This window comes from Danio rerio, chromosome 10 (assembly GCF_049306965.1).
Source record: "Danio rerio strain Tuebingen ecotype United States chromosome 10, GRCz12tu, whole genome shotgun sequence".
NCBI lineage: Eukaryota > Metazoa > Chordata > Actinopteri > Cypriniformes > Danionidae > Danio > Danio rerio.
The window spans coordinates 47,320,907-47,348,035 of NC_133185.1; the positions used below are offsets into that span (position 1 = coordinate 47,320,907).

At 38.2% G+C, this 27,129-nt stretch overlaps 2 protein-coding genes across 3 annotated transcripts in view; both read right to left on the reverse strand.

Moving 5' to 3' along the window:
* The window catches only part of ess2 (ess-2 splicing factor homolog), a 779,665-nt gene extending 759,856 nt beyond the window's left edge, over positions 1-19,809 (reverse strand). The window contains 9 exon segments of one of the 2 annotated variants that reach the window (NM_001089330.2): positions 2,637-2,752; positions 3,496-3,605; positions 8,652-8,754; positions 11,155-11,285; positions 11,602-11,719; positions 14,428-14,597; positions 17,193-17,282; positions 17,553-17,721; positions 19,404-19,809. In NM_001089330.2, coding sequence (NP_001082799.2) covers positions 2,637-2,752; positions 3,496-3,605; positions 8,652-8,754; positions 11,155-11,285; positions 11,602-11,719; positions 14,428-14,597; positions 17,193-17,282; positions 17,553-17,721; positions 19,404-19,529 — 1,133 coding nt within the window. In that variant the 5' untranslated portion in view covers positions 19,530-19,809. 2 annotated transcript variants of the gene reach the window in all.
* A 679-nt stretch (positions 19,810-20,488) lies between these two features.
* stambpa (STAM binding protein a) overlaps positions 20,489-27,129 on the reverse strand; it is a 29,569-nt gene continuing 22,928 nt past the window's right edge. Inside the window, 4 exon segments of the mRNA NM_200498.1 lie at positions 20,489-21,581; positions 23,420-23,519; positions 24,263-24,375; positions 25,740-25,877. Coding sequence (NP_956792.1) covers positions 21,525-21,581; positions 23,420-23,519; positions 24,263-24,375; positions 25,740-25,877 — 408 coding nt within the window. The 3' untranslated portion in view covers positions 20,489-21,524.

The window sequence follows — 27,129 nt, forward strand, 5'->3', positions numbered from 1 at the left end:
TGTTACTAAGTTTACAGTATGTTAACATCACTACAGTATTATAGACTGAAAGATCCGCTGTAAATGCTGCTCTCTGAATGCAAACATGTAAACACCACAATCAAACTATTACCATCGTTTAGAACTTTCGCCACATTTTGTGACAGGATAGTCTATACACACACGGCTTTCTGACGCTACCCACTCAGTGCATTTAAGTTACAGAGAAATGCAGAGTTCTTTATTTCTCCCATTCGCCGTGCGGTATCAAACATTGCATCAAAACTTCACTCTTCCAGCAGTTCCTTGGTTTGTCACGGGGGCATGCAGGAAATGTTCCTGAATGAAAGTGAAAGTGTCAAACTGCAGTTAAACTCCACAAATGAATAATTTGATTACTGATGTTCATGTAAACAGTTACCGTCTTTCTCCCCTGCGCCTGTGTTTGTTTTGCCTCGGTGAAAATCAGCGCATGCTCAAACTGAAACTCCCATTTTTATGCAGCTTCCCTTTTTCCCTCCCCCGACACTCCCACCTAAACAAAGCTAGACACGCCCACTTTCCTGACTTTTTTTTCAAACTAGAGGTGTGAAAACACCCTGCAGAGACAGGGGGTTTCGTGGCTCTTTAAACTCAGGTCCCGTTTACACTATTGCGTTTTAGTTTGATAAAGTCGTTAAAAGACCTAGCATTTCTGAACATATCTCCGTCCACACTACGCCACCAAAAACATATATCACGTGACCATTCGCGCACTCCGGGCATGCGCGTTCTAGCGAATATATGCCGCTGCTGTAGTAAAAAAGCTGAGTCCCAAATCGCATACTTATGCACTATTCTACGCCATTTTGTAGTATAAATAGTGCAAGTAGTGTGTTCACACTGAAAACTCTAAAAATAATAAGTGAACTTTAGTTACCCGGATGATGCACTCATTCAGCCGCTAAAATGAAGTGTGTAATGATGGACGGCCGCAGGTTTGCTTACGTAGCGGAAGGGGCGGAGCTGTCGGACGCACATGTTGAATAACTTTATTTATTTTGGATGGTGAAAGCAAAATTCTCCTACGAGAGTGATTATAGCGCCTCCCGATGGTGAATGTGGCAATACTCACAGCAGGTATTATTTGATAATTCGGTCGTTTATTTCACTGATTTAGCAACCGTCAAACGCCATCAGGGAAACGGTTTGAATTTCCGCTTAGTAAAAATACATTAGTGTGCCATTTGGGACGCCACTACATACATATACTATCCTGTTGAGTGTGTAAGTGCATAAGTACATAGTGCATGAGTGCATAGTGTATAGTGTGCCATTTGGGACGCAGCTAAAGTTTAACTGCACAATGGCGCCTAAAACAGACAATAGTACAAACAACGCTCCCATTTCTGTGTGCATGTTGTTGTTTACAGTGAAGGCTGGTCTGCTGTCTTCTGGTAGCGTTAAAGCCATGTGTTTTAGTCATGTGATAGGGGCTTGACGGATAAGGGAAGGATAAGCAATGACACAAAAGCCCCAATCAGCTAGCAAATCTCAGCAGCTCCGTCTCCGTTTTCAGATGTCTCCGTTTCCCCCTTCCACACTGAGACGGAGCAGCAGCGTTTCAGAATGAAAACAACTTCTCCAGCATTTCCAAAACGCTCCGTTTTCGGCGTTTGAAAACTCCGGCGTAGTGTGGACGCATGGCGTAACCGTAGCAAAACTTATACGTTTTCAAACTAAAACGCTTTAGTGTAAACGGGGCCTGACAAAAATATTTCCACCCTTTCCTCTCTGCACCAGACACTTTCTCATAAATGCACTAAACAACAATGTTACAAAGACTCAACAAGATAACAAAACAATCCTAAAACATAAATAAAAAAATTCAATATAGAACCAGATGTGACCTGTTGGTAAAAGGTTACTATATTGTAAATAAATAAAGTTTAATTAAAGTGTAAAGGACAGTGTTTAGTGTTTAACTTATAGTGTAAATGAGTGGTCTTCAACCACCGGGCCGGTTCGCGGATCAATTGGTACACACAAGATATCATTAACTATTTCCGTTTGATATATTATCTGAGACGGAACAATCTTTTAATTTGAAAAATGACCGTATTCTCTCGCTTACATCTCTTTGAACGCCCAAATTTAACCCACAAGAGCGAAATAAGTAAGAAACAGAGGTCTCTGGAAGGTTTCTTTGCCAAGGGAAAAGGTCCAGTGAACGACCCGCAAACTGCCAAGGAATAGATCCGCAACCCATCTGTCAACAAATCAGATGAATCCACCATATCTGTGCAATAAGATCAACTGCTGGAGATCGCAGATGACAGCGGCCTTTTGGGGGCCGTTCGCATATCGCGTCTTTTCTAGAGTTTAAGAGTGGCGTGACACGCTCGTGCCTTCCAGACACACCCAGTTAAATAAATCACACGAGCGCACCGTGAGTCACGCGACAAGAACTGACCGGTCTTTCCTATGCACCACGGCATACACCGGTCCATTGTAAAATTGTTAAGCGTTGACCAGTCCGCGTTGATAAAAAGGTTGAGGATCACTGGTGTAAAGTACTGCACAAACTTTAAATAGATTTAATAAAAAACATAGCAATTTCCAAAACCAGAAAAAAATTTAACTAAATTTGTAATTAGTAAAAATTACTAATTGTTTACCTGGCGAGGTTTTCAGTGACTTTGCGCAGCGCCTCCTGTTTCTTCGCTCGGTTTTTGGCTGCAGCCTCATTGGCCATTTTCAGCCCCAAACGCTCTCTTCTGCCCGGCTCTGGAATCTGAAAAGATCCACAAAAACCAGTTAAAGCATTAGTTCATCCAAAAATTCAGTTATTAATGATCCTAACAACTTTGTTCGTCTATGCGTTCCTCATCAGATCCGGTGGTTCATTTACTAAGATGCTTTTGTGTTGTCTCTAATGTCAATACATCATTATTAGAAACGAACACCCTGATGACTTGATGCAGAAGAAAAGACACAGGTTAACAGTTTTTGGTGCACAAAATTGTTCTTGGAGCTTTGTATGATTACAGTTGTACCCACTGAAGACTCTCAGGCTGTTTTGACTATGTTTTTGGTTCCTTTTTTAGACTTTGAGCATCTCAAGACCCTTGCTGTCATTGAAAGTTTTTTAATTGATAGAGAAAAAATCTTTCGGCCGAAAACTGGGGGCCAATTTCGGTGTACGAATATTCAGTGCATCCCTAGTGGTTTGTGCTGCATTCTATAGAAATCCCATTGCGAGCCCTTATTTTTTGCCAGCCAGGTCTGCGCACAGCTCAAATGACTGAAAACTATCAATGGAGAATGAGAGAGCTCTCAGATGATGAGCTCTCTGAAGATGAATGAAGGTCTCAGGGGATTGGAATGACATGAGAATGATTAATTATTAGGCCTACTTGGAAACTGGGCATGTAGAAATCCACAGATTTGGGTGCATTAATAAAACTCAAATAACCTGTTCGTATTCACAACAGCATAAAAACAGTGACACGTCTGTTTACTAGAAAAGGGCCAGACCTTGAATGATGGACCGTGGCTTCTCTCCACAAGAGGAGTATCTGAGCCCTCCAGACGAAACGGGGTGCTTTCAATCTCACCCCACGTCATTAAAGGAGACTCTGCAACACCTTCAGGAAAAAAAACAAGACATTCAGAAAAAAACAGTACTACTTTTTAAATTCTGGATTTTATTACAATGTTAAAAAACAATGTGATTGACGTCTGCTTAAAGAGATAGTTCACCCAAAAATTAAAATGGACTCAGAATATCTCTTCTATAAGACTTTCTGTGTTCAACAGCAGAAAGAAACTCATGAAGATTTAAAATAAGTATATTTTCATATTTGGGTGAACTATCCCTTTAAATACCTACCATACATTTATAAATCAATTTTAATGGTTTAATAAATAGTAAGACTTTATTTCAGGTCACAATTCATGCTATTAAATGTGCAGTAGGTGATTGTCTTCAGAAACAATCCAGATGGATGGGGCAACCATTACTGCATCCAAAATGGTGAAAAGCCTTGGAGTAACGATTGATGACCAACTAAACTTTTCTGACATTTCTAGAACTGCTCGATCGTGCAGATTCACACTCTATAATATCAGAAAGATCCGACCCTTCTTATCTGAACATGCAGCTCAACTCCTTGTTCAAGCTCTTGTTCTCTCCAAACTGGATTACTGCAACTCTGTACTAGCCGGGCTTCCAGCTAACTCTATCAAGCCTCTTCAGGTGCTCCAGAACACAGCAGCACGAGTGGTCTTCAATGAACCTAAAAGAGCACATGTCACTCTGCTGCTCATCCGTTTGCACTGGCTGCCAGTTGCTGCTCGCATCAAATTCAAAGCTCTGATGTTTGCTTACAAAGCGACTTCTGGCTTTGCTCCTTCTTATCTGCTCTCACTTCTGCAGATCTATGTGCCCTCCAGAAACTAGCGTTCTGTGAATGAACGTCGCCTCATGGTTACATCCCAAAGAGGGAAGAGATCACTTTCCTGAACGCTCGTGTTCAATCTGCCCAGTTGGTGGAATGAACTCCCTAACTGCATCAGAACGGCAGAGTCACTATTTAGTCTCCACTTCACTTCCTAATTTGCAAATGCCTCTCTGGATATCACACTAACTGTACACAAAAAAAAAAAAAAATTACTTATACTTTCCTTCTTAGACTTTACAGACCTGAAACTTGCCTACAGCACTTATTCATTGTTGCTCTTATAGTTGTGTAAATTGCTTCCTTGTCCTCATTTGTTAGTCGCTTTGGATAAAAGCGTCTGCTAAATGACTAAATGTAAATGTAATGTAAACACTTTTTGTTGTGCTGGTTGAATCTCTCTTTATATTCGAATAGCACTGATTAAATTAAATGATCTAAATGTGTTTATATGTATTTTTATATTCTGCGTAAAACTCTTCATCCAATTCAATATTGTCGGACCGACAAATAACTCAATTACGACAGGTAACTCAAACTGTGTCAACAAATTTAAATGTGAATTTCTGCGCAGCCTCTTTAAGCAGACAGATACGTCACTCGCATGCACACGCAAAGCACGCATCTACAGCTGACAGAGAGTTATCGTCAGGCAAACTGAACTTTTTTCTGAAAGACCAGCGTGGCCTTGTATCCATGAAAAGAAAGATTGTATCTGAAAGGGCTCCTGCAAAAAATGCAGAGTCAAAACTTTTCTAAACCTGAATCAATATCGGGATTACTCTCGCACACTGGAGGGAAATGACGTTATGCAGTTCAAAACAACGATCTGAAGGGGGACACCACGGCTGAAGTATTTCTTTTAGACAGGTATGTGTTAAACTATTTTAGCCAAGCAAAGCTTATGTAGATTGTGTTGTTGTTTATGAATGGGTTTATAAACACGGAAGTGTTGTTCAGCCACTGAAAACGTCCGGCAGAAGATTGGCTATTTTCAAGTTCATGGAGTACCTTTTACAACATCGACAATATAGTCGGTTAAATAGACCTGAGCATTCGTTTAGGTGTTCAAGTAAAAAAGTAGCTGAAAACTAGCAATGTACGAGGATCAGCGAGCACAACTGAAAATGAAAAGTCACTCGTTGTCTTGGTAATGTGAACATAAGTGTAATGCAAACAGATGACAGGATATTTCTGTGTTAGGCACTGCTTTATTCTGATCTAACTTTTATTTAGTTTAATAACAAAACATCAGTAAATGTGCTCTTCCTAACCAGCTTTACTGAGGTGAAGTGTCATTTATATTCACACATTTGTTCATTGTTGAACTTGACAGTCTGGGACACGTCAACGACTACACTTGATAAAGTGCGTGTCTCCTGAGATTTTGTGACTGTATCCGATTTTTTTGATGACCTGTGTTGTAAAAAAATAAATGAGTGAAAAGAAGAGAGAACCCAGTCCAGGAGACTCGAAACAAGCAGAATTCCTTTATTGAGACGTGTTGGTTAATCTGCAGTCATACAGCGTCTTTAAGATGTCCATGTGTCTGCAAGAGCCTACTAGAGGTCCGCAGTCTTCAAGTTCTTTCACAAGTCTCTCACAAGTCTCACACAAGTTTCACACAAGTCTGATTTAAGACAAAGATTTCATGTCTATATTGTGTTCTTTGGAGGAGGGGATATGGCTAAACAAAGCATGCAAATTAAGAGTTGTGGTCGGCAGGGTAAACTGTTCTTTCAGGCCTTGATCTCATCTTGTTCTGGAGACAGAAACTGCCTGACCATTTGATCGAAAAGAGAAAACAATAGACACCCCATGCTGTGAAACTGATAATTGCATCACTTTGGCTTAGCCTGTAGTCAGCAAGGCAAAGGTTAAATGACCGTCCTTACTGGCATGTCAATGAAATAATATAATTAAAAACCAGAGAATATAACTTTTCAGTTATACGTAGATTATTGTTCATTTGGAATTAGATGATAGAAATTTATATTTCCACACCTGCTTACATCATCTTTTAAAAGCGACTCGTATCCGATCATCTGCAGTTACACAGCACACGGCAAGGGCGCAATGACCAGGAAAAAACAAAGACCAGGCGCTGACTAACAGCTGATAATAAAAGAGTTTCTCTATTCCAGTATTCAATCTGTTTGCAGGTTTTACTGTAGGTTATGACAGAAAGGTTCTCATTTGTCCATCTTCTTTTAATATATAGGCTTTGTAAACCTTCAGGCATCTTAATGTAATGTCCATGGCGTGATCTATTTAAGTTTGTGATGTATGCACTCGTTTAGTATTAGTTTATATTGGTTACGTGGCGGAAATGGCGCTCTCTCGCTCTTTAACATGCATTAATACCTGTGCTATATGACTATTTGAAAGCTGTTTAAGTCCTCGTGTATGATATTTAAGGTTTGGGACTCTGCTGAAGTCTGTTCTGAAATGAAAGTGTCAGACTTGACGTCATTCGCTACGGTTTTTAATGATGCACGACTCGCATTGACAGGTGAAAATCCGATCTACCTGCTTACACTGCAGACACGAGAACACAGATCCCATTCATATCGGATACGTTTCCACATATAAACAAGGCTTGAATCTGATTTGAGTAAATGGGAATCCATGTGATCTGTTCCTTCTTACACATACATGGGCTATATCCGATCTGTGCCACATGGGAGAAAAAAAAAAAGTCACAGGAACAGTGCAGTGTAAATGCGGCCTTAGAGTCTTCTAACTGGTGAATGACATGATCTAGTGTTATATCTAATCAGTGCATGTTCATGACTTTTGGAGGCATTGCTTTGGACAGCAGGGGAGGGTCGTAAAGTTTCTAGGCTATTATGCTAATGCTAGCATTCTGGCTAGGGTTGTAACGGTATGAATTTTTCACGGTATGATAATCGTCTAAAACAATACCACGGTTTGACGGTTTCGCGGTATACGGTATGTTACAAATGTTACAAAATAATAGAACAGTGAAGCAAATTTGACTTTTTCCAAATAATATATTTTTAGTTACTATAAACAACCCCACTTACAATGAACAAATAAAAATAAGAAAATAATAAATAATGTGTCAAAGTCCAAATAAAGTCCAAATAAACATGGTGCAAATCCTCAGTAAAAAATAGATATAAATATTTACTATACTATAAATAGTTACATAACGAAACTAGATTCAATATGGAACATCCTTAGGTTTTATGTGCCAGCATGGATTTGGATATGGTTGTCTGCAATGCAGACAAACAGCTGCACCTTCATTTGTGTCTTTTGAAAACAGCAAGAGCAGCAGTTCGTCTTTGCTGTGTCACTGTTTTGTCATGTTTCTGTTCTGCTGTGCATGCAAAAGTACTTAGTATGAGAATTATTTCATGCAAAACTTTTTTTTTGCGTTTTATTTAGCCGCGCATAAATGTATGCCCATCTCTCATTCCGTGTTGTTCAAAAAGCTTGGTCCACAAACAAAAGCGAAACCTATGCTTATTGGTTGTGATATAGCGAGTTTGAACCAATCTGGGCATGGAGGAGGGACAACGCATCAATGTATCATGTCTGATTTGTCCGGAGACACAGTGACGAGCGTTTCTTTGTCAAATCAGCGTTGTCAAATTTTGATGACGTAACCGCACTGATTCCGGAGGCTCTGAAAGTCCGCGAATGTTATGTGATACAGCACTGGAAAGCTGAGATTCTCTTCTTTATGACAATCTTTGAATTGTATGAATCAGATCAGCGGATCAAAAGTTATTAAACATTTAAGAGCAATACTTATTTTTAGCCGCGGGCGGCTGTCTCGGTCTTTAAGGGTTAAAACCGTTGATATGCAATTGTTCATGGTATGATAATCGTGCACGTTCAAATCGTGGTAAACCGTCATACCGGTATATTGTTACAACCCTAATTCTGGCACATCACCGACTGCACCTTTAACTACTGGCTTATTACCTGCCTATTATTAAGATATAAACTGTTCATTAGTAGTTATAAAGTATGACCTTGTTCTTCATCTCTGATGCAACCCAATACCTAAACCCAACTTCTAACTTACTAACTATTAATAAACAACTAATCAGTAGTTTATTCAGCTAGTACTGTTAGTTAATGGTTTGTTAATGCAGTGCTTTTTGACCTAAAGTGTGTTCATAAATATAACTAAAACAATGTGTAAGAAGATATTGATTAATAAACATATAAACAAAAGCAGTGGTTCTGTCATCTCACCAGGAGCGGGTGACGGTGCGCCCTCATATCCGTAACCATTCACTTTGGGGGATTCATGAGGAAGAAGCTCTTTCCCGTCTGGACCGACTTTACCTTGTTTAAACTAGACAGAAGACAGATGAGAAATTTATCATTAGACAACAGTGGATTTTCTGTAGCCAATCGGGAAAAAAAAAACTTTATTGGGGCTAATAATGCTGAGCTTAAAATTATTTTAATAATAATAATAATATTAATAATAATATTTCCTTAAATTTAAATAGCGCTTTTCTGGACACTCAAAACACGTTACACATTGGGGGGGAATCTCCTCATCCACCACCAGTGTGCAGCATCCACCTGGATGACAGGACGGCTGAGATATTGCGCCAAACCGCACACCAGCTGATTGGTGGAGAGGAGACAGAATGATGAAGCTAATTATAATATGGGGATGGTTAGAAGACCAGATTTGGCCAGGATTCTGGGGTTTAACCCCTACTCTTTTTGGAAGGACATCCTGGGATTTCTAACAGAGTCAGGCCTCGGTTTAACCTGAGCAGTATAGAGTCCAGTATAGAGTTTTGGCTCGCGTTTTCCGTTGACGTTTAACGCCTCGTGACAAAATAAAGGGCGTCAATGTGATCGTGCACACCAACGCGCAAAACGGCATTTGCAAAAGCGCCATTTAAAAAAAAAAACGCCTCATGTAACCTTCTCCACCAATCAGATTGGCACTTTTGTTCACGTGCACGAAGCTGCTGAAGTTACAGTAAACAGCACTTGGAGGCGTTCAAGTTCTAAACTGTCATTGCGCACACTGAAGAAGATGCCCAGAAGCGATATGAACATGGAGCTGCTTATTGCTCTGATGAAAAATAATCATTTCTTCATCCCTAGAGCTGCTGCTTAAACCATCGATAACAACAAGTGTGTCAACTTTGTCTTCTGCTTCTGTGTTACAAGCAGGTTTCAGAAGCTTAAAGTTGTGTAGCGCCCTCTAACGTCAAGGAGTGATTTTGCATACTCTTCTGCTTGGCGCCAGTGAAAATGGCTTGGGTTTAAATCTGGAAAAAAGTCTTGAAAAACGCAAACGAAAAGCGTCCCGGTGTGCAGGGGTCTTAAGGTTGCTAGAAATTGATGGACTAAGATGCAAAAAAAAAAAACGTTTACACTGTATTGTACTCAGGGCTTTACATTAACACCCGTCAACCCGCCAAATGCTGGTAGATTTCAGCGGTGGCGGGTGAGACAGACACTCCCACTAGCCACTTTGGCTGGTTGAAAATAATTTTCCCAGATAATAATTCTTAAAAGCAGGGTTCGACAATAAGCAGCGCCAGTTGCTTTCGGTTAAACCTTTCTTTGAAAAGATAATTTATGGGACTATCATTAACCATGCGTGTGTGATCATTCTTTCATTAGCACACTGTATGTTTTACCTGCTTTCTTTTGCATTAATATGGTTTAATTATCATTTTTTTTACAATAACATTGCTTTAATGGGAGAATAACTCCCCATTCATGTGTAGTTAACTGGTGATCTGGGACCTTTAGCCAGGACACATGACTAAAATAAAATAAAAAGTATAGTATTCAGCTATATTTTGCATGTTTTCACACATTTAAAATTTGTGGCTAAGAAATAATTAACTGTTTATGTATGGTGTGGTCAGAGATAAATTGGGTAAATCCTTCATTTTGGTCTCTAAAAATTATGAAAACTAATTGTAATATATGAAACTCTGACCCATTTGCTCATGATTATTGAGCAAGCTTATACACAACACACAAAAAGTGAAATGAGTGAAGAGGCTTGTAGAGATAACACAAACTCTAAATCAAGTAATTTTTGCATGTCAAAGTCATATTTATGTGTATAAAATATATTTTCCCAACAATAAAAATGTGGCTAGTGAAAATGGCGAGTGGCTAGTAATGTTGGAAAACTACCAGCCACAGTGGCTGGTGATCAAAAAAGTGAATGTTAAGGCCTGATTGTACTTTATGCAATGTTGTATTCTTTAATAAAAATAAGTAAAAAAACAACAATAAAACAGCTGATTCAGATAAAATCACAGCGAGCATCTGTCTTTTTGAATGAATCATTGAATCACTGACTCAAAAGATTTGTGCAAAAAATGTTTCATTCATAAAGTCAGCTTGTACACTGTTAAAACAATGATTGGTTTAGCTCAGTGGTTAGCACTGTGGCCTCACAGCAAGAAGGTCTCCGGTTCGAGTCCCAACTGGACCAGTTGGCATTTCTGTGTGGAGTTTGCATGTTCTTCCCGTGTTGGTGTGGATTTCCTCCGGGTGCTCCGGTTTCCCCCACAGTCCAAACACATGCGCTATAGGGGAATTGATTAACTAAATTGGCTGTAGTGTACGAGTGTGTGTGTGTGTATGAGTGTTTCACAATACATATGCTGGTATAGTTGGTGGTTCATTCCGCTGTGGCGACCTCTGAAACAGAGACGAAGCCAAATGGAAATGAATGATATTATAAACATGCCAGCGTTACCTGTGCATTGAGCGCAGCAGCTTGCTGGATCTGGGATTTGTTCAGGGCTTTACAGAAAGGGTCGTCCTCAAACCGTGTGTTCTTGTACAGAACCTCCCGTGGCTTTTTGAAGAGTGTGTCGTCCTTCTCACCTTTTGGGGGATAAAATAAACAGACAGACATTCCTGTAAGCCTCCTTGTACGATAGCTTACCTAATATAAACATGCATCACAGTTTAAGAAAGCTAAATGGTTCACCAGCACTAGAACTACCATGGCAGTCGTTTATTTTAATGTAATAACCCGAGATAAAAACTGTAGTACTCTGTAAAATAAACTCAGTTATTAATTTACAATCTTAACGGTTTCTTAATAGGCAAAGAATTATGCATAAAAAAACATATGCACATCAACAATACTGATGAAACAAGATTTTCCTTGTAGGTTAGTGTTAGAGGGAGGCTTTACCTTCAGGATAATACATCAGTGAATTTTTGGCCTTGTACTGCCATGTTTCCAGTCCTGCTTTGGTGCACTCCAGAGCCTGTTTCTCCGAGGATGGCAGAGCCAGGTTCTGCTCGTGTCTCTTTAACAGAATAATGAAACCAATCAGAACTCAAGACGGACTCAATACAACACTCCCAGCAGTGACAGGCTGGAACCAGAGCTGGGGAGATTACTGATTACAAATGACATGACAACATTTGTAATGTTATTATCTCTTAGATTACACAGGTATAGTAATGTAATCTGACTACTTTGGATTACAAATGTTTAAATAGAAAATAAACATTAAAAAATAATGTATATAAACATTATCAAAACTGAAAAAATAGGAGAATTGATTAGTTGTACAAATAATATGTAATCGTAATCCATAAAAAGTAACTGTAGTCTGATTCTTTTAAAAGCGTTTAACCCTTGTGTGCTGTTGGGGATGTTTTCATCCACTCTGAGGGGATTTTGAGTCTTAATTTAGCCACGACTTTCTCTGTGTGTTCAACAAATGAAATTATTTTTGCTGACTAATCTTATTTTGATGCATATTTTGGAAAAATGCTTTGGACATTTTCAAAAACTCAATTTCATTCATTCATTTTCCTTTGGCTTAGTCTCTATTTCAGAGGTCGCCACAGTAGAATGAACCGCCGACTACTCCAGCATATGCTTCACACAGCGAATGCTCTCCCAGCTGCAACTCAGTACTGGGAAACACACACACACACACATATACACTACAGTCAATTTAGTTTATTCAATTCACCTATAATCGCTTGTGTTTGGACTGTGGGGGAAACCGGAGCACCCGGAGGAAACCCACGCCAATACGGTGAGAACGTGTGACCTTCTTGCTGTGAAGCGACAGTGCTAACTACTGAGCCACCGTGCCACCTCAACAATACACTCTGGGCAAATTTACTACCCCTTCGTTATGTTTGGAGCTGTTTTTGCCCCATTGACCATACCCGTCAACCCTCCCATTTTTCCCGGGATTCTCCCGTATTTTACAGTTCTATCCCGCTATCATCCCGTAAAGGTATTTTCCTATATTTCTCCCGTTTTTTCAGTCTTTCTCTGAAGGGTGGCAAATAAACATTAAAGAGCCGATCCTCCCTATGCGCAACCCATACCGCCGAACCACCAGGGGTCGCCCCTCGCTCTTTAATGCGAGTCTGTTTCGTGCTTTCACTTTGTTTTGGCATGAAAACACTTCCATTCCCTTTCCTTTTTACTACAGATGCCGTCACCCCTTCTATGCATTACTCAAAACCAGGGGTCACCAATCTCGGTCCTGGAGGGCCTGTGTCTCTGCAGGGTTTAGCTCCAAGTTGCTTCAACACACCTGCCTGGGTGTTTCAAGTATACCTAGCAAGGCCTTGATTCGCTTGTTCAGGTGTGTTTGATTGGGGTTGGAGCTAAAATCTGCAGGACACCAGACCGCCAGGAATAAGTTTGGTGACCCCTACTCAACACAGTCATATAGCAGTGCGTGACTGTCAGCTGACGCGCTCCATGGTGATAAATAGACACTGTTTCCCGGATTCTGTACACGCGATTTGAAGCGGAGCTAAAATCTGGGTTTAGGATGCGTGTTTAAACAGATATGTACACATAATTAATAATATTTAAAGATGTCGATCTCGGTGAGGTTTTTACAAGCGCAACTAATTTCGTCCTAAATGAGCATAAAAAGTTAGGAAAGCAGTCGAATGCTTTTGTTATAACGTTAGATGTGTGCGTTTTTAAGTGAAACCTGTTATTTAATGTAATCAAAAAGAAAAAAATCTAAATAAATAAGAGATTCATTTGTTGCTCTTTAATCAGAATTTGTAAGTTATACAGTGGAGAAACGGCTAATGAGATTGATAACTTGATATTATTTCATCATAATAGCTTTTAATTTTAATAAGCTGAACTGTTTGCTAATGTATTTGCTGCTGATGTATACCGTTTATTTTTTATTTTTTAAACAATAATAATAAAACATATTCTGACCATTTAACTTTTTATTTACAACGAAACAGCTCCAAATGAACATATTTAGTAATTTGGGGATTTGATTTTTGAAGGGGGGGGGGGGGGGTGGTCCCTTATTATGGTGGCCATAACCCCTAATTTTCCTACCCAATGTTGGCAGGTATGCCATTGACTTCCATTATAATCACATTTTTTTAATTGCAAAAGCTATATAATCATGCATTCTTGATTGTTGTTGGTTTTCCCTGTTGGGAAGATGTAAAATGTTTAATTTGTACAGTTGATCATCAGTTACAGTGCAAAAAAAGCTTAGCTTCTGGCTTTTATAAAGAGTATAGTCTGTATCCGTGTTTGTGTGTGAAAGAGAGAGAGAGACCTTGATATATATATATATATAGATATGTTTGAGAAAATAAAAAATAAACCCCTCGTCTCAAAGTAATAAACACAGTAAGTGTATTTCTGCACACACACTATAATCTGCTGTTTTACTCCACAGAACTCTATATAAGAGCCAGAAACTTCTGTTGAACAGGCCTATCTAAAGAGTTAATGCTGCCAATTGACGATCAACAGTCCAAATTAAACATTTGACCCCTTCCCAACAGGAAAAACTAGCAACCGTCAAGAATGCATGATTATGTGCTGTCATGGCTTTGCAATCAAAAAATGTGGTTATAATGGAAGTCAATGAACACAACAAAAGGGTAGTCAACACAAGGGTTAACACTTAATTTCCGGAATCTGATTACATCATCCAGATTACATATACTCCGCTACTGCCCAGCTCTGGCTGTAACTATTATTGTGTAGTACCTCTTTGTATTCATTTTCAGCCTCATAAAGCCACGCGTGCCGCAGTTTGTCCTTGTCCTCCGCAAGCTCCATTATCTGCTCAAAGGAGGCGTTATCCTCACTCGTGTTTTTAGAAAGAAATCGATCCAAGGACGGAAGATCCTTCTCTGATGCCTTTTCACCATCTTTTCCTGAAACATTACAAATAAAAGATGCTTTTGAAGGCTCGGGGCTCACAGAATAACCACAGTGAGATTTCATTTAATTAAACAAAGGGTTTCTAATTACTCGATTGCAGGATATTACAGAATAATGGAACAGAAATATGCTAAATACATATAAACCATCCTCATGGTTTCAAAGTTTGTATACTATTTTCATATGAAAGGTCCATTTTAACCTGAATAATATTATTTTCGAAAACATAAGTCATATTTAAGAACTAAGCTAAAACCATATCATCTATCTCAGTGTTTCTCAACCACGTTCCTGGAGGACCACCACCACTGCATGTTTTGGATGTCTCCTTTCTCTGTCACACTCATTACAGCTCTTTCAGTCTCTGCTAATGAGCTAATGATCTGAATCAGGTGTGTTTGGTTAAAAAGACATGGAAAATGTGGAGAGCTGGTGCTCCTCCAGGAACGTGGTTGAGAAACACTGGCAACTTCTCATTAATGTGTAAAAGTCTCTTGATATAACCATGTTTTTGTTGCTGCATTAAATACTTTTTTTAATTTAATAATCTTTAAGTAATCCATATATTAATAGATAATTTTACAAAACAAGTTTCTGACAAGGTGCTATATATATATATATATATATATATATATATATATATATATATATATATATATATATATATATATATATATATATATATATATATTTATATATATATATATATATTTATATATATATATATATATATATATATATATATATATATATATATATATATATATATATGTATATATATATATATATGTATGTATATATATATATATATATATATATATATATACACATATACACACACACATATATATATATACACATTAGGGTTGTAACAATATACCGGTATGACGGTTTACCACGATTTGAACGTGCACAATTATCATACCATGAACAATTGCATATTAACGGTTTTAACCCTTAAAGACCGAGACAGCTGCCCGCGGCTAAAAATAAGTATTGCTCTTAAATGTTTAATAACTTTTGATCCGCTGATCCGATTCATACAATTCAAAGATTGGCATAAAGAAGAGAATCTCAGCTTTCCAGTGCTGTATCACATAACATTCGCGGACTTTCAGAGGCTCCGGAATCAGTGCGGTTACGTCATCAACATTTGACAACGCTGATTTGACAAAGAAACGCTCGTCACTGTGTCTCCGGACAAACCAGACATGATACATTGATGCATTGTCCCTCCTCCATGCCCAGATTGGTTCAAACTCGCTATATCACAACCAATAAGCATAGGTTTCACTTTTGTTTGTGGACCAAGCTTTTTGAACAACACGGAATGAGAGATAGGCATACATTTATGCGCGGCTAAATAAAACGCAAAAAAAAAAAGTTTTGCATGAAATAATTCTCATACTAAGTACTTTTGCATGCACAGCAGCACAGAAACATGACAAAACAGTGACACAGCAAAGACGAACTGCTGCTCTTGCTGTTTTCAAAAGACGCAAATGAAGGTGCAGCTGTTTGTCTGCATTGCAGACAACCATATCCAAATCCATATCCACAGACAACCATATCCATGCTGGCACATAAAACCTAAGGATGTTCCATATTGAATCTAGTTTCGTTATGTAACTATTTATAGTATAGTAAATATTTATATCTATTTTTTACTGAGGATTTGCACCATGTTTATTTGGACTTTATTTGGACTTTGACACATTATTTATTATTTTCTTATTTTTATTTGTTCATTGTAAGTGGTGTTGTTTATAGTAACTAAAAATATATTATTTGGAAAAAGTCAAATTTGCTTCACTGTTCTATTATTTTGTAACATTTGTAACATACCGTATACCGCGAAACCGTCAAACCGTGGTATTGTTTTAGACTATTATCATACCGTGAAAAATTCATACCGTTACAACCCTAATACACATATATATATATATATATAATATATATATATATATAATATATATATATATATATATATATATATATATATATATATAATATATATATATATATATATATATATATATATATATATATATATATATATATATATACTCATGTCCAAAATGCCCTGAAGAAAAAATATGTAAGATTTTTACAAATGTAATTTTTTTTAATTAAATACATATAATAGCATAAAGAAAATAATAAAAGAATGAATTAACAAACAAAATTAAAAAATGAATAAATTAAGTTTTGATTAATATATATTAAAAAAAAGTCATGAAATTTTAATAAAATCTCCTCCTATTAAATATATCTGTCTCGCTTATACATTATGTTTCATGAAAACATGCTGAAAATGTATTTGTTTCAGGCTGTTGACAGTTTTTTTTATTATCAAGTGAGATAAGAGAAATATAAAATGCCTAAATGCCTATTTTCAGCCTGGCTCTGCCCAATTCTCTGAAAATATATATGCAAAATATGCAAACTTCATTAAATATTGCCACAATTCAGAAACCTTTTTTACGCAGAACAGCTGTTATAATATTCTGTGGTTAAATATGTGAGGATTCCTGATGACATCTATTAATTTAAAGCTTAAAACCCTCAATAAAAATCCAGTCTCTTACCATCTTCTCTGGCTGCTCTGCTTTTACTCTGTGAAGATGAAGGAGATGCACTTCGGCCATCAGGAGTCTCAAATGTTGAAGGTGTCACATCTGTAGAGAAACACAAAGATTTAGCTGTCAGTATCAGTATGTTTGTTTTAAGTTGGCAGTTCATTCCGCTGTGGTGACCCCTGATTTAATAAAGGAACTAAACCAAAAAGTAAACGAATAAATTAAATGTATAGGTGTACTATCGACTATATTTAGAAGGGACTGTGTAAAAATCTCCAAAATGTTTTGGTCATATTATACGCCCCCAGTGATTATCGTTTCGAATAATAATGGTTATGATTTTTCCTGTAACTGAGCAGCCCTACTCACGGGGCACATAAGTGCGTGGTGTGTATTTGGCCATGGCAGAGCCGTATTTGATGGCGATCTCCCTCATCCGCTCCAGATCTCCGTTCTCCTCCGCCTCCAGATAATCCTTCTGCGCTTGAAGTTTGGAGACATCAGGAAAAAAGTCCCTCTGGATGATCTTCTCCAAACTCTTTAGAGGAAGAAAAAAAAAAGGTGTCATTAGCAAAACACAAGCTTGATGTTTACAGGCGACACATGAAAGTGGAGCAGCTGTAGCTGTAGAACACATATGCTACACCAGGCGGTGCATGAGGAAAGCCAAGAGAATTATCAGTGACTCCAGCCACCCAAGCCATAGACTCTCTCTGCTACCCTCAGGCAGACGGTTCCGCAGCATCCGGTCATGCACCAGCCGGCTGAAGGAAAGCTTCTTCCCTCAGACAATCAGGCAGATGAACACTTAACAGACCACACACAGACTCTTCCATACCCCTCACTGCACACCATCAATGCATGCACTGCACTTTAACCAATCCATACTTGAAACAATACTGCCTACAACTATGTGGACACCTATTCATTGCACACATCGCTCTCAATTTCACATTGTCGTTGTATTTTGCACTGTCGTTGTATTTGCACTGTCTGGAGCCAGCACCTAAGCTTTTCACTCATCATAGCACACGTGCTGCTGCTGATGAGACAATAAAAGTGATTTGATTTTGATTTGATGTACAAAAGTCAAGGAGTAAAAGGCGTTTTCAACTATTACAGGGTTCAACGCTAAGGATTTTTTTCTACTGGCCCGATCGGACTAGTGGTTCAGATTTTTACTTGCCCTGCCAATATTGTCACTGGCCCCACCAAAAAAAAGTTACTAGCTATTTCTTAGCCACAAATAAAAAAAATGTCAAAATGTTTGTAAATCTAGAATTTAAATATTTAAAAAATATTAAAGTGTTTTGCAAACAAAAGTAGCAAAATGTGCAGGTATTTTATTGCAAAACAAAGGATGACTGACCTGCCAAACTAACGGCAAACTATACAAAACATCACTTTTTTTTTTAGTCGTGGTTTACCCTCGTAAATGTCTGCTTCCAAGACGTTAGAGACAAATGTTTTCCTTTAGCATCATCACTTGATGTTGCCGCCATGTTGCTGTCTCTTAGCTCTACTGGTTGTTACGGAAAAAAATAACATGCTCACAACAGCCAATCAGATAAGAGGAACCAAGAAGGTAGCATTTGAAAAACACAAACGGTTTCTCTATTCTGACTGCATTTGCACGCAATTGACAAATAGTCACAGGCAAATCAAACTTTAGTTACAGGGCATTAGTGGCCCGATCGGGCCAGTAACGATCCTGTCTACTGTCCCGAGCATCTCACACGCTGGCCCCGGGCCATCGGGCAGTCCTTATTGTTGAGCCCTGCATTACAATAAATAGTTTTTAATCTTTATATGTTGTCATTATTTGTCAGCAAGACCTTTTGAACAAGATAAATATATATAGATATGAATAATCAATAATAAAACCCTTATTCTCCCTGCTGAAAAATCCAGCTTAAACCAGCCTGGGCTGGTTGGCTGGTTGACCAGCCTGGTTTTAGAGGGGTTGTGGCCATTTCCAGCCTGGTCTTAGCTGGTCAGACTGGAAAATGACCAGCTAAAACCAGCTTGACCAGCCTGGTTTAAGCTGGACATAGCTGGTTTTGGCTGGGCTCCCATCCTGGCTAGGCTGGTTAAGCTGGTTTTAGTTGGTCATCTCCCATAACGTAAATTTAATCTAAATTTGTCACTGACAGTAATAATCAATAACACAAAATAATCTTTTTTGTATTTATCAGGGATGGTTTTGTGGTGTTATCTCACCTCTATATACTGTTCTTCATCGAGAATCTTCCTCTTGGGTTTTTTGCTCTCCTCCACAGGATTCCTGACAGCGACTGTAGTAACATCAGACCTCAAACACACAGCTTTCTCTTTAGACTCGGCCATGTTTCTCCTTTAATGAATGAAACTGTTATTTTAAAGCGACTTAAACTCCTATTGCGCAAGTTGTTTACGTTAGCTATGCGCTAAGTACGCTCTCTCTTTTACTTTCTATCTACATGACAACATATGTAGTATATTTACGATATTTTGCGGTAAATGGTGATTATTAAATTGATCTTATCGATATAAAGGAGAACGAAAATCAATGTAATAACAACAAAACGTCGTCACATCGCATGCAGGAAAAGCGTCTTCTTCGTCTTCTTCTTATAATCTGACGGCGGTTGGCATCCAGCGATTTTGATGCATCACCGCCACCTTCAGCTCCGGAGTGCGAGTCAGTGAGTCGGTGAGTCCTCTTTTTAAAATTTATTTGTTTATTATTAACCTTTTGTCATTTAAATTTAATTACAACTTTAAGAATGACTAACATTGACTCACTCAACATCTCCACACAAGCATTTTCAACAAGTCCTGATGTACAGAAAAAGTAATAGCTATTCATTCTACTGTTAGTGTGTACGAGGAAATACTGAAAAAATAAATCTACATTTGATAAACTATGACATACAATAATTAAAGATAGTTTTTATACAAAAAATTCCTAATATATATATATATATAGATAGATAGATAGATAGATAGATAGATAGACAGATAGATAGACAGATAGATAGACAGATAGATAGATAGAAAGATGTTTATCCTAATAAAATAATACAAATATATATATATATATATATATATATATATATATATATATATATATATATATATATATAAAATGTATGTGCTACTGATGTGGAGATTGGCAAAAATACTGCGAGAAAATAAAATTATTTGAATAAAACAGCCTGTATTGTCATTGAAATTTACACACACAATAATAAAAAAACCTTAAATGTATATTTTGAAAACAAAAACTGATAGTATAGTCTGAAAGAACAACCACTGAGACAAAATAGGCCAAAAACAGTGCTTTTAGTGTCTTGCCTGAACAGATAATGATGATATGCTTAGATTTGACTAAGTTATGCAAAGAGTTGAAGTTACATAAATAAACCTCATCACTACACAACGACATACAAAATAAATAAGCAACAATTTGGCTGAACGAACATGAGAATGACCGTTTTCCCCCATATGATGATTTGTCATCCGGTTTACAGTCAGTCACGTATTAAAGAAGCTATTCCTAGAAGCACGGTCACATGCTGAAAACAAAAGGCAGTCTGTCTGAAACTGATGCCAGAGGAGGGTCTGTTTAATCAACAAAGAGATCTGAAACATCTCTAACAGAGGCACAGCTAAGGAAAATATCAGAATATTTAAATAAAACAGAACAGAGTTAAGTGCACGGCTAAACCTTCAGTCTTTCAAAGAGCTTCAATATGGAACGGCAAACGACAACAATGCAAAATATTATAGTATTACTATTGCCGTCATGCTTTACAGTACAAATCTGTAAAAATCCTTAAACCACGGCTAGCAAATGAATGAAGATATCAATAAATATATCAATTTTAAGCACATTTATGCTTAAAATGAGCAAAAAACTGATGGATTTCCGGCGTTTAGGTTTAAAACAGTTCATTCTGATGCATTTCTATGAAAGCAAAACTTCTGCTTAATTAATTTAAGAATGTTTACATATTTGCATTGGAAAACAAAGCTTTAATTTGACGTTTTTTAATGAATACTGAAAGGTTTGCTTATAGCTGAAGTGTGTCTACAAAATCAAATAAAAGCCGAAGCCTTTGCATGCATGTCTCCGTTATGCTCTGCAATGACACACAGCTCATCGTTAGGCTCTTATTGGTCACATCTGGATATGTTTCAGAATTAAAGGTATAAATACAGACTTGTAAGACACGATAACAGAGGCCCGGTGTGCAGCGCAGGGACGTTTCCGGCCAGTTAGGAGCTTCTTGGCAAGTTTATCTGTCGCTGTAAGATCGAGAGCAAAGGCACGTGTTTGAAGCAGCAGCAGCGATGACATCACCGCAGGTCCAGCATGGTCACGCTGCCGTCTGTGATGCTGACGTGATGACTAGCCTGAGCACAAACACGAGACGAGGCCAGTTTGTTTATACAGCACATGTCATACGCAATGGTAATTTACACAAACACACAAACACAAAACAAATCATGTAGTGTTCATAATGCTGAAGAGCAGAAGTTTTACAGTGGTAAAGACTATTGTGCTCTATTATTCTTTTTAAAGGTTTAAAATGTTCATTTCTTGGTTTCCTATAATCAGTAAACATATATTCCAAGTCAAAAATGGGGGGAGGAGTAAAAATATGGTCTACGCCCATGATTCAGGAAACATTCTATCTAAACTCTACAACAGCCAACTCTGCTCTGATTGATAAGATGACCCTATCCTCCTTTGATTGGTCAGATGGCTCTAATCTGCTCTGATTGGTTAGATGACCCTACCCTCCTTTAATTGGTCAGATGGCTCTACTCTGCTCTGATTGGTCAGATGACCCTACCCTCCTTTGATTGGTCAGATGGCTCTACTCTGCTCTGATTGGTCGGTTGGCTCTACTCTGCTTTGATTGGTCAGATGGCTCTACTCTGCTCTGATTGGTCAGATGGCTCTACTCTGCTCTGATTGGTCGGTTGGCTCTACTCTGCTCTGATTGGTCAGATGGCTCTACTCTGCTCTGATTGGTCAGTTGGCTCTACTCTGCTCTGATTGGTCAGATGGCTCTACTCCATTCTGATTGGTTAGATGACCCTACTTCGCTCTGATTGGTCAGATGGCTCAACTCTGCTCTGATTGGTCAGATGGTTCTACTCTATTCTGATTGGTCAGATGGCTCAATTCTGTTTTGATTGATCAGATGACCTCACCCTCCTTTGATTGGTCAGATGGCTCTACTCTGCTCTGATTGGTCAGATGGCTATACTCCGGTCTGATTGGTCAGAAGGCTCTACTTCATTCTGATTGGTTAGATGACCCTACTTCACTCTGATTGGTCAGATGACTCAACTCTGCTCTGATTGGTCAGATGGCTCTACTTTTCCCTTATTGGTCAGATGGCTTACCCTGCCCTAATTAATCAGATGGCTGTAAACTGCCCTCATTTGTCAGCTGTCTCTCCTCTACTCTGCTTTGACTAGTCGAATGGCTCTACTCTGCTTTGATTGGTCAGATGATTCTACTCCATTCTGATTGTTCAGATGGCTCTACTCTGCTGATTGGTCAGATGGCTTTACTCTGCTTTGATTGGTCAAACAGATCTAGTCTGCACTGATTGGTCAGACGGCTCTACTTTGCTCTGATTGGTCAGATGGCCCTGCTCCATTTTAATTGGTCAGATAACCCTACTCATCTCTGATTGGTCAGATGGCTCTACTCTGCTCTGATTGGTAAGATGGCTCTGCTCTGATTGGTCTGATGGCTCTACTCCGTTCTGATGGGTCAGATGGCTTTACTCTGCTCTGATTGGTTACATGGCTCTACTCTGCTCTGATTGGTTACATGGCTCTACTCTGCTCTGATTGGACAGATGGCTTCACTCCGTTCTGATTGGTCAGATGACCCTACTCTGCTGGGCAGATAGCTGCAGTCTGTTGTGATTGGTCAAAACCAAACACCTATTGCCATATCTGAATCATGTACCTTATCTGATCAGCCCTTGTAAACACAGTAACGAACAGTAATGAACAGTAACATTTGCATCAGACAACACAAACCAAACACTTCCAGTCACAGCAAAACTAGTGTTTGAGGGTCAAAGTAGACATTTTTCACAGGTAGCCAATGAAATCCACAGACTGTCATTATGCAAATGTCTTACAAACCAGCATCAGTTTGTGCAGGAATTACTGACAAAGTGGAATCCCAGTTGAAAAACTGTATACTCTCCAAAAACACTTACAGCGAAGAGCGGCGGGTCCTTCGGATGAGGGTGGAATCCTCTCTGTTTGCAGGTACCGACATCGTCCATCCCATAATCAGTCAGGCGGAAGTAGCCCGTCCTGCAGCATATGTCAGACTCATATGTTATTGAGGTCTGCTAACTATCACTAAAAATAGGGGTGTAATGGTACAATTCAGTCCAGATGTGCAACAACTTAGAGTAGTATATCAAGCACAATTACAAAGAAAAACAATGGAACCCTGGCGGTTCATTCCACTGTGGAGACCCCAGATTAATAAAGGGACTAAGTCGAAAAACAAAATGAATGAATGAATGAATGAATATGAAATCCTGTCCGATCAAATACACACATAAGTCAGTATGAGTCCCTTCTCTATACACACGCGCGCACACACACACACACTGCACCTGCTGTTATGGATGGACACGGTGCTGGTATTTTTATCAAAAGACATTCCAGTTTTCATTTTTTGTAATGTTTTTCAGAAGAGGATTGAGCTTATTTTTTTTTTATTTAATACAGTCTCCTTATTGTAAAGTTTTATTCAACATTTTTCTATTCATTTTGTACTTTTGTATCACAAGCAGCCTTTAAATAAGCAGTTAATAACTACATGCGCCACACATCAACTGGTATAATATAATGTGCAATAATGTATTAAAGTTTTTATTCACTGTCTCTGTGACTTTGTTGGGAAACCTGTAAATGTGGAAAAAGGTCCATTCCAGTGGTACTGAACCCGTATCGAAGCGTGGCTCCGAAATAAATGTGTGTGCCGAACCAAGACTTCTGTGTACCGTTACACTCCTACTAAATAACGTGCATCTCATAAAACATACTCATTGAATTTGGGCGAGCAGACGATGGCTATGGACTCTGGAAGCATCATCTGATAGGAGCAGTGTGTGTGCAGATCCACACTGGACAGAAAGGCCGTCTGCGTCGGGTGCGTCTTGAGGAATACAAGAGAGATTGATTATTATCAAGCCGTACATTTACAGTAATACTGCTTTTAAAGGGACAGTTCACCAAAAATGAAATGTTGTCATCATTTATTAACCCTTGTTTCAAACATTTAAGAGTGTCTTTGTCCCGTTGAACCCAAATGAAGACATTTTAAAGAAAGTTAAAAACCTGTAACCATTGACTTCCATAGTATTTGTTTTCTTATTATGGAAGTCAATGGTTTCTAACATTCATCAAAAATTTAAAACATGTTTGAGTGTCTTTCTTCTGTTGAACTCGAATGAAGACATTTTGAAGAAAGTTGAAAACCTGTAACCATTGACTTAAATTGTATTTGTTTTCCTATTATAAAAGTCAATGGTTACCGGTATTCTAACATTCTTAAAAATTTTAAAACATGTTTGAGTGTCTCTTCTGTTGAACAAAAATGAATATATTTTGAAGAAAGTTGAAAACCGGTAACCATTGACTTCCATAATATATGTTTTCCTATTATAGAAGTCAATGGTTACCGGCTTCTAACAAGTCTATAAAATTTCAAAACATGTTTGAGGGTCTTTCTCCTGTTAAACCAAAATAAAGATATTCTGAAGAAAGTTGAAAACCGGTAACCATTAACTTTCATAGTATCTGTTTTCCTATCATAGAAGTCGATGGTCACCGCTTTCTAACATTCTTACAAATTTCAAAACATGTTTGAGTGTCTCTTCTGTTGAACACAAATGAATATATTTTGAAGAAAGTTGAAAACCGGTAACCATTGACTTCCATAGTATTTGTTCTTTTCTATTATAGAAGTCAACAGTTACCGGTTTCTAACATTCACCAAAAATTATAAACGTTTGAGTGTCTTTCTTCTGTTGAACCCGAATGAAGACATTTTGAAGAAAGTTCAAAACCTGTAACCATTGACTTACATTGTATTTGTTTTCCTATTATAAAAGTCAATGGTTACCGGTTTCTAACATTCTTCAAAATTTCAAAACATGTTTGAGTGTCTTTCTTCTGCTGAACCCAAATGAAAATGTTTTGATGAAAGATAAAAATCGGTAACCATTGACTTCCATTGTATTTGTTTGCCTATTATAGAAGTCAATGGTTACCGGATTCTAACATTCTTCAAAACATGTTTGAGTGTCTTTCTTCTGTTGAACACAAATGAAGATATTCTGAATATGCTCATTGCACCCATTGACTTATGGTATTTTAGTAACCAGCATTCTTCACAATAGATTATTTTGTGTTGAACAGAAGACAGAAACTCAAGGTTTAACCCCACATGAGGGAGAGTAAATGATAAGGTAATTTTCATTTTTGGGTGAACTCTCCTTTTAACACTGCACATCATACATGAATCCACCCTAGCGTAATGAGATCATTCTGATCCTGGATCAGGAAAAGTTCCTCCTCGTTCTCCGTGTCACAGTAATCTGGTCCTCCACACTGCTTGGGCACGATCACGTGGGTCACGGTGAAGGCGTTCTTCATCTGCAAATACAAGCAAACCGCACCGTGTTCTCATGAGGACATCAGTAGTTGCTGCAGATTTATGTCATTATGATGATGTATTTCCAAATTAACATAGATATATACACTTGATATCGCATAGGGACCCTGAGCATGCATCAATAGCGCCGCCATATTGGTACAGTGCTCCCAGGACAAGTGTCAATTAACCGCACTAGTCAAGACAGTGTTATTACATGAACATGCTGGACTTAAGTGCTGTCTACGGGTGTAGTAATGAGCAAACAAAGAAAACAAAGCAAAAAAAGGCAGAACATTTCATAGGTAAGATTTAGTTATTTATGTTTTTGTATGTTGTAAACTTTTGTGCTAATCAGGTCACGTTATTGATGATAACAGTCACTTACTGCATTCACCATACGGCAAAGCAGCTCCAACTCACACTAAACGCTCGGCTTATGCTAGTTTTGTTGAATAAAATCAGCAAACAATGCAAAAGAAATATGACAACGAGATGCTGCGCTGCCAGAAACTTGTAATATTGTCGGCTAACGTTAGTGAAAGAGACGTTCATAACGGAGATTCATTCACAAACGAATCGCTCCCTCCGTCAGTATGAGAAGTGAAAGCAGGAGAGAGGCTGTGTTTCAGGACACGGATTAGACCAAATTTAACCATAGATATATACATTAGATGTCGCCTGGCCTATTATTGTCTATTGGACGGAATGCGTCAATAGCGCCGCCATCTTGGTACAGCACTCCTTTGAAATGAATGCGGGACCAATGTACAGTGGAGGACTGTGGCCATCCAAAGCCAGAGATATACACATATACACATATATCTATGATCGGGAGTTTTCCTGGATGTTAGTATGTCATTTTTTTTTTCTATTTACGAAAATTATAATTTTACATCACTTTTCTACATTGATGGATCAGTGACCGCACGGGCATTCCTGACAAAAAGCTTGTGTTTGTGTGTACAGAAATGTACTATTCACCCTCCCTGTTAAATTTAATCTAATCATGTCCTGAAACACAGCTCCTCTCCTGCTTTCACTTCTCATACTGACGGAGGGAGCGATTCGTTTGTGAATGAATGCCCGAACGTCTCTTTCACTAACGTTAGCCGACAATAACACAAGTTTCTGGCAGCGCAGCATCTCATTGTCATATTTATTTTGCATTGTTTGCTGATTTTATTCAAGAAAAAACAGAAAAAAACTTAATATTACCTATGAAATGTTCTGCCTTTGTGCTTTGTTTTCTTT